Source organism: Myotis yumanensis, unplaced genomic scaffold (genome assembly GCF_028538775.1).
Source record: "Myotis yumanensis isolate MYYU_CA2020_CCGP unplaced genomic scaffold, mMyoYum1.0.hap1 SCAF_11, whole genome shotgun sequence".
Classification (NCBI taxonomy): domain Eukaryota; kingdom Metazoa; phylum Chordata; class Mammalia; order Chiroptera; family Vespertilionidae; genus Myotis; species Myotis yumanensis.
Genome location: NW_027223762.1, coordinates 10,623,276 through 10,635,431, shown reverse-complemented (window position 1 = coordinate 10,635,431; position 12,156 = coordinate 10,623,276). Strand labels below are relative to the sequence as shown.

General features: G+C 37.5%; 1 protein-coding gene across 16 annotated transcripts in view; it reads left to right on the top strand.

Annotated features, from left to right (window-relative positions):
• DTNB (dystrobrevin beta) overlaps positions 1-12,156 on the top strand; it is a 157,042-nt gene that overhangs the window by 65,401 nt on the left and 79,485 nt on the right. For all 16 annotated transcript variants that reach the window (XM_070428832.1, XM_070428830.1, XM_070428827.1 and 13 more), the window contains one exon: positions 754-878. In XM_070428832.1, coding sequence (XP_070284933.1) covers positions 754-878 — 125 coding nt within the window. The remainder of the gene's footprint in view (positions 1-753; positions 879-12,156) is intronic.

Here is a 12,156-nt window from a genome sequence, read left to right as displayed (position 1 = left end):
TACAGGGAATTGGGTGGACAACAAAATCAGGATCGTAGAAAAAGCCTCCTTTAAGTAATGAAAACTTAATTGTGGCATATTGCTTACCTGGTGCTATTTACTATTAAATCTTAGACTTGATCATTTTTGGCTTTGGCGAGTATTGTTCTACGTTCCACAGAAATATATTAGTACTAGTATGCCAGCGTATTTTCATCCCTCAGCATATCGTAATGTAGTCACAGGTCTGATGTGCACTGCCTGTCTATGAGGGTACTCATTTGTGTCTGTACTCATAGCCAGACCCTTAACACCAAATTTTCTGCCTCACATTTATTTTGGGAATATTCTCTAAATAGGCACATTTTGGCATGTGGTTAGTCAGCTAATTTGCTAAGATTAAAAAGCCATGAGCTCTCAGCATTTTAGCCCAACAAACATTTCTGACTCCAGTGAGGGAATTAACATCTTACCAAAAAGAGAGACTGTATGCAAAGGGCACATAGGGACGTTCAAAAGGAAAGTTAACAGTAAGTTGGTAGTATGACTGCATGTAGAGGTGAGAAAGGAAGCACAGACGTGAAGGAGCACAGGTGACTTGGGACAACTAGATTCCTTTCTGCAGAACCCATTGATGTTGGTTATTATGAAACTTGGTTTGTATTTGAAAAGCTTTTTCCTATAGCTCTTGTCTCCATTTCTTTTGAAATTCTTTGAAGATTTAGTTCCTTATTTCTTTAATTCCTTATTTCCTTATTTTCTGCTTTGACACAGAAATCCCCTGCAAAGAAGCTGAGCCATGCAATTAGTAAATCTTTGGGGTGTGTACCCACCCGAGAACCCCCGCATCCTGTTTTTCCTGAGCAACCCGAGAAACCGCTCGACCTTGCAAATATCGTGTAAGTACAGACCTGGGTGTGGACGTGGGTGAGACCGAACTGGAGACCTCGCTAAGTTCTCTTGGATCAAAACTAAATGTCACCTAACATAAACATTTAACCTTCTGGTTTTGGGGAACTTAGACTTCAAGCTTTCATCTCTTTAAATCGCCACAAATGTCTACGTGGAAACCTAGCTCCTGAGTCCTGAAGTCTAAGGAACGCATAGCAGCCTCCAACACAAAGATTAACACATTGAAGGGTAGTTACTGTGCTGGGTTAGCAAGGTTGTCTTTCGTTGTTGGTGTGCACTTCCCTTAAATCAGTGGTTGAGATAATTTCTTCTCTACAGCAGCAATGCCCATAGGTTTGAAAACTTAGTTTAACTTTAGACCACATGGAAATGAAAGTCTGATTTACTCTTTCTGTGTGGAGAGAAAATGAGGAAACATAAGGCTATATTTTATAAACAAAACTAGTGTCATATATATATCCTATATAATAAAAGGGTAATATACAAATTGACCCTAACAGCAGAATGACTGGGAATCACTGGTCACTATGACACACACTGACCACCAGGGGGCAGACGCTCAATGCAGGAGCTTCCCCCTGGTGGTCAGTGTGCTTCCACAGAGGGAGCTCTGCTCAGCCACAAGCCAGGCTGATGGCTGCCAGCACAACGGTGGTGGTGGGAGCCTCTCCCGCCTCCTCAGCAGCGCTAAGGATGTCCAACTGCAGCTTAGGCCTGCTCCCCGCTGGCAAGTGGACATCCCCCGAGGGCTCCCGGGCTGCCAGAGGGATGTCTGACTGCCAGCTTAGGCCCGCTCCCCTGGGGAGCTGGCCTAAGCCAGCAGGTGGACATCCCCCGAGGGGTTCCAGACTGCGAGAGGGCACAGACTGGGCTGAGGAACACCGCCCCCCCCCCACCCCCCGAGTGCACAAATTTTTGTGCACCGGGCCTTTAGTATATATATGTATGTAATTTTTAAAATTGATTATTCGTGCTAGAAAGCTAAAGGGACCAAAAATGTTAGTACAAATAAGGAGGAGGAGAAACAAAAAAGAATAAGATTCAGACTCTATTATGATCTCTTCATTCTGAATTGAATGATGATACTAAGTTTACTCAGTTGGATGAAGTTGGTGGGCTTTTTGATCATGAGTCTTTATCAGGTATTAGAAGATTTTCTGTTGGAGTAGACATTCATTTTTTTTCACCTACCTGATGGTAGACTAATACAAACATGTGGTTTGAAAATTCAGTGATACAGAAGAGCTTAAAATGAAGCGTAGTACATCCTCCCCCACTTCACTGTCTTTTGTTTGGCTTTTAGATCTACTAGTGGTTACCTCCATATCTCTAAATAATACATGTAGAGCACATTTCTTGACTTACCAGTTTTGGGCATTACTGAATCCCTTCTGTGGTATAAGGAACCAACCTTCTTTATAACTGTATGTATCAACCCACTCCAGTTTTTCATAATTATATCACCATTTTTTTAAGTTGGTCAACTTTGTAATTTTAAATAATATTCTTAAACCTCTATTTCTTGTAACTTCTTTTGACTTCTCTGTAAAAAGAGAAAAATTCATAGCTTCTATTTCTCCTGTCTCCTTTTGCCTCCTAACTTCTGTCATCTATGCCTTTACTTTTATTGTCAAAACTGATGCTATTTCTATGTTAGTTCCCTTCTATGTCAGCCTTCTGAGATTTACTAAGGGTTAAATCTAAAAGTTGAAAACCAGATCACAGCATTCACAGTTAATACCACTTACTACAGAGTCAAACAGTGAGCTATGATTCTGTATGTTCTTTTGTGTAGTTCCAATTTCATGACCCCCATGCACTTGTTCTCTCTTCAGAGTTCAATGGGAACTTCTCTTTCACACAGCACTGATGGCTCAAAAGCATGCCTACTGACTTTATCATTGCATTGACTTTCTGACTTGTTTTTTCTTCAGTTTCCCATTGCTTTCTTCTTGCTGGGGGAAAAATGCTTCCCCCCAACCCCACCACTGTGTTCCACAATGAACTTTACTTTTTGCTTGTAATCCATTTTTGGGGTTAAATTTTCCCCTTTTTGGTCAGTATTTTTTTATATTGTATTTTTTATATTTAAGAAAGTCCTTGTCTATTCCAACATTGTAGTGTGTTGTTTTGTTTTTGTTTTTGTTTTTTTAATATATTTTATTGATTTTTTACAGAGAGGAAGGGAGAAGGATAGAGAGTTAGAAACATCAATCAGCTGCCTCATGCACACCCCCTAACTGGGGATGTGCCTACAACCAAGGTACATGCCCTTGACCGGAATCAAACCTGGGACCTTTCAGTCCACAGGCCGACGCTCTATCCACTGAGCCAAACCGGTTAGGACTGTTGTTGTTGTTTTTTTCTCTCTTTTTCCCCCCTTTTTAAGTTTTGAGACTGTCCCTATCCACTTATGTCTTTATTTCATCTGAAGTGGATTTGTCTGTATAGTGTAATTAGAATATGTAATTCTCTTTCTCTCTTTCTCTGTTTTTGAATAATAACTCGTCTAGAGCCATTTATTGGATAATCCCTTGTTTCCCCACTTACTTATAATGCCATCACTTTCATAAATTACATTTCCAAATAGACATAGTTTGGTGTCTGGGCTCTTTCTTTTGTTCCTTTGGTTAAATTGTTTATCCCTATGCCAGTATCACACTATCTTAATTACTATAAGGGAGTAAGGAATCTTTTTTAAAGAGTGTTGTGTCTGTCCTTAGCTCTTTCATATAAAGTTTAGAATCAACTTACTGAGTTCCTCACAAAATTTTGTTGGATGTTGATCATTAAATCTAAAGATCAAATTGGGGAAATTTACCTCTTTATAATATTAAATATTTCATTTTATGGATGTGTTATGTCTTTCAAGTTATTTAAATACTAGGGGCCTGATGCACGAAATTCGTGCAAGAGGGTTTGACACCCCCCCCCCCATGGCTTTGTCCGGAAGGTCGTTCAGCCTAATTAGCATATTGCACTTTTATTCTTACAGATATCCCTTTATGTCTTTCAATAAAGCTTTATTTTTTTTTGTTGTTGTTAATCCTCACCCAATGATATTTTTCCATTGAGTTTTTAGAGAGAGTGGAAGGTAAGGGGAGAGACAAAGAGAGAAAAACATCGATATGAGAGAGAGACACCAATTCATTGCCCTCCGAGGGCTGAGGATTGAATCTGCAACTGAGGTACATGCCCTTAACTGGAATCAAACCTGGGACCTGTCAGTCTGTGGGCCGATGCTCTATCCACTGAGCCAAACCAGCTAGGGTTCAATAAAAACTTTATAATTTTTTCCAGATAGGCCTTATATATGTTAGATTAATTGTTGTATACTTTACACTTGTTGTTGCAAATGGTACCTTTTGTCCTACAGTTTTTTTAAATTTTCTTTATTGATTAAGGTAATACATATGTGTCCTTCTCCCCCCCCAACCCCCCCACTGCCCTCATACCCCTGGTGTCTGTGTCCATCAGTTATGTTTATATGCAGGCATACAAGTCCTTTGGTTGATCTCTCCCCTTTATCCCACCCTCCCCTGCCTTCCTTCTGAGGTTTGATGGTCTGATTGATGCTTCTCTGTCTCTGGATCTGTTTTTGTTCATCAGTTTATGTTGTTCATTATATTCCACAAATGAGTGAGATCATGTGATACTTACCTTTCTCCAACTGACTTATTTCACTTAGCATAATGCTTTTCCTACAGTTTTTTAAAGATATAATTTACATGCAATAAAACACATCCACTTTAATGGTACCATTCTCTGAGTTTTGGCAAATGTATATGGTTGTGCAAATGGTATCTTTTTTGAAACTATGTGCCTTACCGTTTGTTTCTGGCGTATGGAAATGCAGATTGGTTTTGTATTTTAATTCACTGTGTAGTCCTCTTGCTTCACTTGCTCATTAGTTCTAGTAATTTGTATTCAGACTCTTTTGGATTTTCTCTAAATAATTATATCACCTGCAGATAGGGACAGCTTTGTTTCCTCTTTCCCCTCCTTACACTTTTAAGCATTAATCATATCCCCCCTCCCCCTTTTGGTCTTAGAATGCTGGCTAGAACCTCCAGTGCAATATTGAATAGAAGCAGTTTAATAGGCATTCTTGTGTTATTGCTAATCCCAAAGAGAATGCTTTCAGCATTCATTTCTTATATTATGTGATGTAGTCTTTGCATAAACTGTTTATCAGGTAAAGGAGGTTTCCTTTTATTACTAGTTTTCTAAGACTGCTTTTTTTTTTTTTTTGGTTATGAATAGATTTCAAATTTTATTATTTTTGGCATTAATTGAGATGATCATATGAGTTTCTTTATTCTTTTAATGTAATGAATTACATTGTTGTTGTTTTTTAAACAACCCTGGAATAAATATAAATTGACTCTTCTTTTAATACACTACTTGCTTTCATTTGCTAATATTTTGTTTAGCTTTTTCCTATGTTTATGAGTTCAGTTGTTCTGTAATTTCCCTTGTTTTTGTTGTTGTTTGTTTTTTCTTTAGGACAACATTCACTTTCTTCAAAAACTTGAGGAGCATTCTCTCTGTTTATATCTTTTAGAAGAGCTTAAGGTTGGAGTTATTTACCCCTTAGCCTTCTTTGTGGGAAGCTTTTTAATGGGTAATTCCAATTTAAAAAAATAATTATAAGACTTTTTATTTTTTATTCCTTTTTGAGTCACTTTGGGACATTTTATATATGTAGGAATTTGTCAGTTTATTCTAAATTTTCAAAGTTATTGGTACAAAGTTTGTAATATTTTCTTTACAGATTGTGTGCTCATGTCCTTTTATATTCCTGCTTTCATGTATATATGGTTTCACTTTATCTTTTTTATTCTTTGAAAAATCTTGCCATAGGTTTATCTAATCTATTGGACTTTCAGAGGACCAACCTTTGGTTTTGATGATTTTCTTATTGTATGTATTATATTTTTAAATTTCATTTACTTTCATTTTATCTTTATTATTTATTTTATAGTTTCTTTGAGTTTCTTTTGCTACTCTTTTTCTAACTTCTTTAAAGACATGGTAGTTTACTCATTTCAACTTGTTTTTTTCTAATATACACATTTAAGGCTATTAATTTCTTTAAGCACTACCTGACTGGTGACCCAAGGTTTATTATATAATTTTTGTTTAGTCCTAAATATTTTCTAAGATATGTTATGATTTCTTCTTTGAGAAGTATACTTTCTTATTTTCCAAATATGTGGGGGTTTTCTAGTTCCCTTTTTGTTACTAATTTTTAGCTTAATTTCATTTTGGTCTACATTATTTAGTTATTTTAAATTTGTTGATGCATACTTATTACCTAACATATAATCTAGTTTTTATCATGTTCCAAGTAAATTTGAAAATAGCATTTATTCTATGCTAGTTGGGTGCAGAATTTGTAGTAAATAACTGATTATATATCTATGAAGTCAGGTTTGTTAAACACATTATTCAAATCTTCTATAGTCTTATTATACTTTTTCCAAATTATACATTTCACTAGGAAATAGAAAATTTATTTTAATGAGGTGACTCTCTTTATTCCTGATAATTCTATTTGTTCTCAAGTTTATTTTATCTGCTAGTAATGTCTTTTAATATCTTTTGCTAGGTATGTGCCAGGTATAACTTTCCCATCTTGTACTTTCAACCCTTCTGTGTCCTTGGGTTTTCAAGTATGCTTCTTGAAAATTGTAAGCTGGATTTTTAAAAAAATTTATTTTTTAATTACAGTTTACATCCAGTATTATTATTAGAATACATGCTGCAAAATTTATCTGAATTTGTAAATGACTCAACTTTATTTTTCTTACTCAAATTTTTAATTTAAAGGTCAAATTTGTTAAAATTTCTTCTTCATGGTTTGTGGCTTCCCTTTCATATTTAAAATAATGTTCTCACCTCAAAGTAATAAAAATATCTGCCTATAAAAAATTTCTCATTTCTGTTTTTCCCCCCTTTTTTATTGTTGTCAGATATGAGATAGGATCTAGGTTTATGTTTTTCAAAACGGGTAGCCATTTGTCCCAGCTCCGTTATTTTCCTGATGATTTTGTTGCAGTTTTAATTTTGCTTTCCTTTTAGCAATTGACACTCACTTTGAAGCTCTGAGAAATCATATAAATCACATATTTGTCCTTTATGTGTAATTTTCTAACAAGAAGTCTTTACCTTCTGTCTTTTTTTTTTTTTTTTTTTATCTTATTGACAGTTTAAGAAAGGCTTTTGTGACGAATAACATTAGGCTGAAGCTGAGAAGATGAATAGGGATTAGGCATGTGGAGGGCAGTGGGAGGGGCACTCCCAGCAGAGGGAGAGCTAGGATCCAGGGCCACAGGAAGGCTGCGGACTAGGTGAAGGCCACCTGAGGTTTTGGACAGTATCCCAAACTGAAGGGTTTTAGGTAGGAGAGGGACCTGTTGAATTTTGTATTTAAGAAAACTTATTGCCTACTGTGTGGAAACAGGCAGTGGGACAAGGGTGAAGAAGAAGAGCCAGCCAGGGTTTTGTGGGGGTTTTTTTTCCCATTGGTCAGGTGAGAGATGATAGTGGCTTGGATGATCATGGTGGTAATGGAGATGGAGAAAAGGTTGTAACATTAAAAAAAATCATAGGTTTTACCATTATTGCACACCCAGAAATAAAATTAAAACCCAAATGAAAAATTGGCAAAGGAATTGAACCTCAGGGGTAAAGTATATTGTAGTGTTAACTGCTTACATTTCATTTTGGACATAGCGTAGAGATTTATTCAGAGCCTCATGAATTTGAGATTCAAGAGCTCGTGATATTTATGGATCACCCATAGTGTTTTGAGCCCTTCGCTCACCTTTTCCTTAACCTTCGCAGCAGCCTTTGCCGTACAAGTGTCGTGAATCTATAACAGAGCAGGAAACAGCGTTAGTGAGGTAGCGCATTGAGGTTGGGACTAGAGAGCCTAGAGCGCCTATGCACCTCAGCTTCCTAACGTGCTGAAAACTGTTGTTAGGGAAACATACAGTAATGGAACCGTTGTTTGCACCCGCTGGTTAGTTTTACAATCGAGAAGAGAACATTGAATGACTATGATTTTGGTCGTTGAAAAAGAGAAGGGACACAGTGTGAAATGGTAGGAGAAAAACTAGATTAAAAATCCAGATATATATATCAAGAGTTATCAGTTTGCTTGTCTGTGAAACTGGTGATAATAAAACTTATCTTAATTATCTGAGGATATTGTTAAGAATAATGTGTCTGAAATGGCTTTAAGAGGTTAGGATGCCATAAACACTGTATTCTGAACTTTTAAAGTCTTTTCCTTGGGATAAAGTAAATCATTTCACAAAGGCTCGGACTCTGTCTTGTTCTTCACCGAATTCTCAGTGCCCAGAACAGTGCCTGGTGCATGGTAGACGCTAAAATACATTGAATGAATGAATGACACTAATTGTGATTTATATACAGTCCTAAACAGTCATATAGCCCACCCACCCACTCTTATGTTTCTTCAGAGAATTAGTCACATACCTACAGTACCTAAAGCTTCCACTAGGTGTCAGACATATTTCCTTGATTAGTTCGTTGCATTATTTTCATGGTGAGTTGAGAATATTAAGTAAACAGGGTTTGTCAAATGAATCTCGGACAAAACCAATGCAGCTATCATCAGCACTCGAGCAACTTTTCCTACTTCTAAGTCTCTGAAAGAAATTAGTTGTTTCTTTTGGTCAAAACATGTTTATAAAACTTCCAGCTCTTGATGTCTCTGATAGACTCTCTGCTAACCTAATTTCAAGCAATTTGCTGTTGCTTAAGATCTAATTATCTAACCACATAGTCCTTATACCTCATTTATTTAATTAGCGGTTAATCACCATTACATTTCTTTTTTTATTGAATTTATTGGGTGACATTGGTTAATAAAATTATATAGGTTTCAGATATACAACTCTACAACACACCGTCTGCATATTGTATTGTGTGTTCACCACCACAAGTCGTCTCCTTAAATCGCCATTTATCCCCCATTTGCCCTCCTGTACCTTCCTCTGCTCCCCTCTCCCCTCTGGCAATCACCATACTGTTGTCTGTGCTCATGAACCTTTTTTTCTTCGTTTAATCCCTTCACCCTTTTTACCCAGCCACCAACTCCCTCCCCTCTGACAGCTGTCAGTCTGTCCTCTGTCTCCACAACTCTGTCTCTACTTGGTCAGTTTATTTTGTTCATTAGATTTCCCATGTAAGTGAAATCATATGGTACTTGTCTTTCTCTGACTGGACTATTTCACTTACCATAATACTCTCCAGGTCCATCCATGCAGTTGCCAAAGGTAAGATTCCCTTCTTTTTTTTTTACAGCTGAGTAGTATTCCATTGTGTAATTTTCTCCACTCACCCACTGATGGACACGAGGGCTGCTTCTAAATCTTGGCCGTTGTAAATAACACTGCAATGATCATAGGGGTGCATATATTCTTTTGGATTAGTGTTTCGGATATTTTTGGATATATTTCTTCGGAGTTAGTGGGTCAGAAGGCGGTTCCATTTTTAATTTTTTGAGGTAACACCATACTGCTTTCCACAGTGGCTGTACCAATCTGCATTCCCACCAACAGTGCATGAAGGTTCCCTTTTCGCCACATCCTGGCCAATGCTTGTTGTTTGTTGATTTATTGATGATAGTCATTCTGACAGGTGTGCGGTGGTTATCATTGGTTTTCTTTTTAATTGATTTCAGAGAGGGAAGAAGGGAGAGAGAGAGAAACATCGATCAGCCACCCTCCCGCCCCCTCCACCACACAGGCCGTCTGGGATGGAACCCACAACCCAGGCATGTGCCCTGACTGGGAATCAATTCTGTGACCTTCCGGTGCGTGGGGCATGGGAGGACGCTCCAACGGAGCCACACCAGCCAGGGCTCTCATTGTGGTTTTAATTTGAATTTCTTTTATGATTAGTGTCATTGAACAGCCTTCCATATGTCATATGTCATATGATTGATTTTGATGCAGTAAGGAGAAACAGCATTATTTAATACAACAGAAGTCAAGGCTTAGTCCTAGGAGGGTTATTGTTTACAAGTGGCCATGGCTTTGGTCCGCTTCACCCTCCCCTTGGGACTTTTCTCTCTGTTTACCACTATACTACCTTAGAGCACTCTGCTTTTATTTTTATTTTTTAATCCTCAACCAAGGATATATTTCGAATGGTTTTTAGGGAGAGTGGAAGAGAAAGGGAAAGACAGAGAGAAATAGCAGTGTGAGAGAAACACATAGATTGGTTGCCTCCACACGAGCCCCGACCAGGGCCCGGGCTGGGGAGGAGCCTACAACCAAGGTACGTGACCGGAATCAAACCTAAGACCCTTTGGTCTGCAGGCCGACACTCCATCCACTGAGCCAAACTGGCTGGGGCAAGCATTCTGTTTTTAAACTTCAGATTTAGCACTGCCCAAATACCATCCCTTATTTTTCTTTTCTTTGTTTTATTGTGGTAAAATACACATAACATAAAATTTATCATCTTAACCATTTTCAGGTATACAGCTTAGTAGCGTTGAGTATATTTACATTGTAGAGAAATAGATCTCCAGAACTTTCTCAGCTGGCATATTTGAAACAACAAATTCATTAAACATCACTTCCTTTTTACCACATGCCCCTGGTAACCACCATTCTACTGTCTGTTTTTCTGAATTTGACTACTGTAGGTACCTCACATAAGTAGGAACATACGTATATTCGATCGTCATGTAGGACTGTCTTATTTCACTGAGCAAAAGGCTCATCCATGTTGTAACGTGTCAGGACTTACTCCCTTTTTAAGGCTGAGAATATTCCATTGTGTTGCCCACGTTTTGTGTGTCCATTCCTTTGTCAGTGGACATTTGGGGCACTTCCACCTTTTGGCCGTTCTAAATAACACTGCTCTCTTTGAGATGTTGCATTTTTGTTTTGTTTTTATTTTATAGGGTATGATGCAGTATCTCACTGTGGTTTTAGATTTGTCTTTTCTTTCTTTAAACAGTTTCTTGAGGTATGATTTACATAAGATTCACCCTCTGTGACAGTTAAATGATTTTTAGTAAATTCATATTTACTAAAGTTTTGCAACCATCACTACCATTCAGGTTAGAACATTTCCATCATCTGCAGGCATTCCCTCTCATCCATTTGCAGTCAAACCCATCTCCCTACCTGGATCTTAAAGGGCACCTCAGATATACTTCCTGTTTCTATAGTTTTGCCTTTTCTAGAAATTTCATATAAACAGAATAATATAATATGTAGTCTTTTACTTCTGGGTCTTTCATTTAGCATAATATTTTTGAGGCTTATCGATGTTGTAGCAAGTATCAGTAGTTCATTCGTTTTCAATACTGAAAATACCCCATTGTACAAACAGACATGTTTTATTTATCTCTCACCAGTTGATGGACATGTGGCTCATTTCAGTTTTTTACTTTTATGAAAACACTGCTATGAACATTCGAGTCTTTGTATGGACACATGTTTTCATTTATTTCGGGTGGATACCTAGGACTAGAATTGCTGGGTCATACAGGGTAAGTGTATGTTTAAATTTTTAAGAAATTGCCAAACTGTCTTTGAAAGTGGCTTTACCATGTTACATTCCCACCAGCATACACCAGAGTTCCAGTTTCTTCACTTTTCACTAACACTTGGCATATTGTTATTCTTTTGAATTATAGCCTTCCTAGTTAGTGAACAGTGGTATCTTATTGTGGCTTTAATATGCACTTCTCCAATAACTAATAATGTTTAGCACCTTTTCATGTACATGTAAGCCATTCATGTATCTTCTTTGGTATAATTGTCTATTTAGATCTTTTGCCCATTTAAAAAAATGCTTAAATCATATTTTTATTTTACAGTAGTTTTATTAGGTTTACAGAAATATTGCAGATAGGATAGAGAGTTTCCATATACCCTGCACTGTTCTCTTGTTAACTCTTTACAAAGGAAACCAGTATTGATATTATAATTAGCTGAACTCCATGTTTTGTTGGGATTTTATTAGTATTATCCTAAGTAAAATAAGTCAGATGAAAAAAGACCAGTACTGTATGATTTTATTTATTTATATACTAGAGGTCTTGTCACTGATTCGTGTACGGTGGGGTCCCTCGGCCTGGCCTGTGGGGATCAGGCCAAAATGGGCACTCTGACATCTCCCAAGGGGTCCCGGATTGCAAGAGGGCGGTTCTCGGGTGACGCACCTCGAAATCAGGCTCCCTCCTCTCTGGTTCCGGGTGTGTCACCCGAG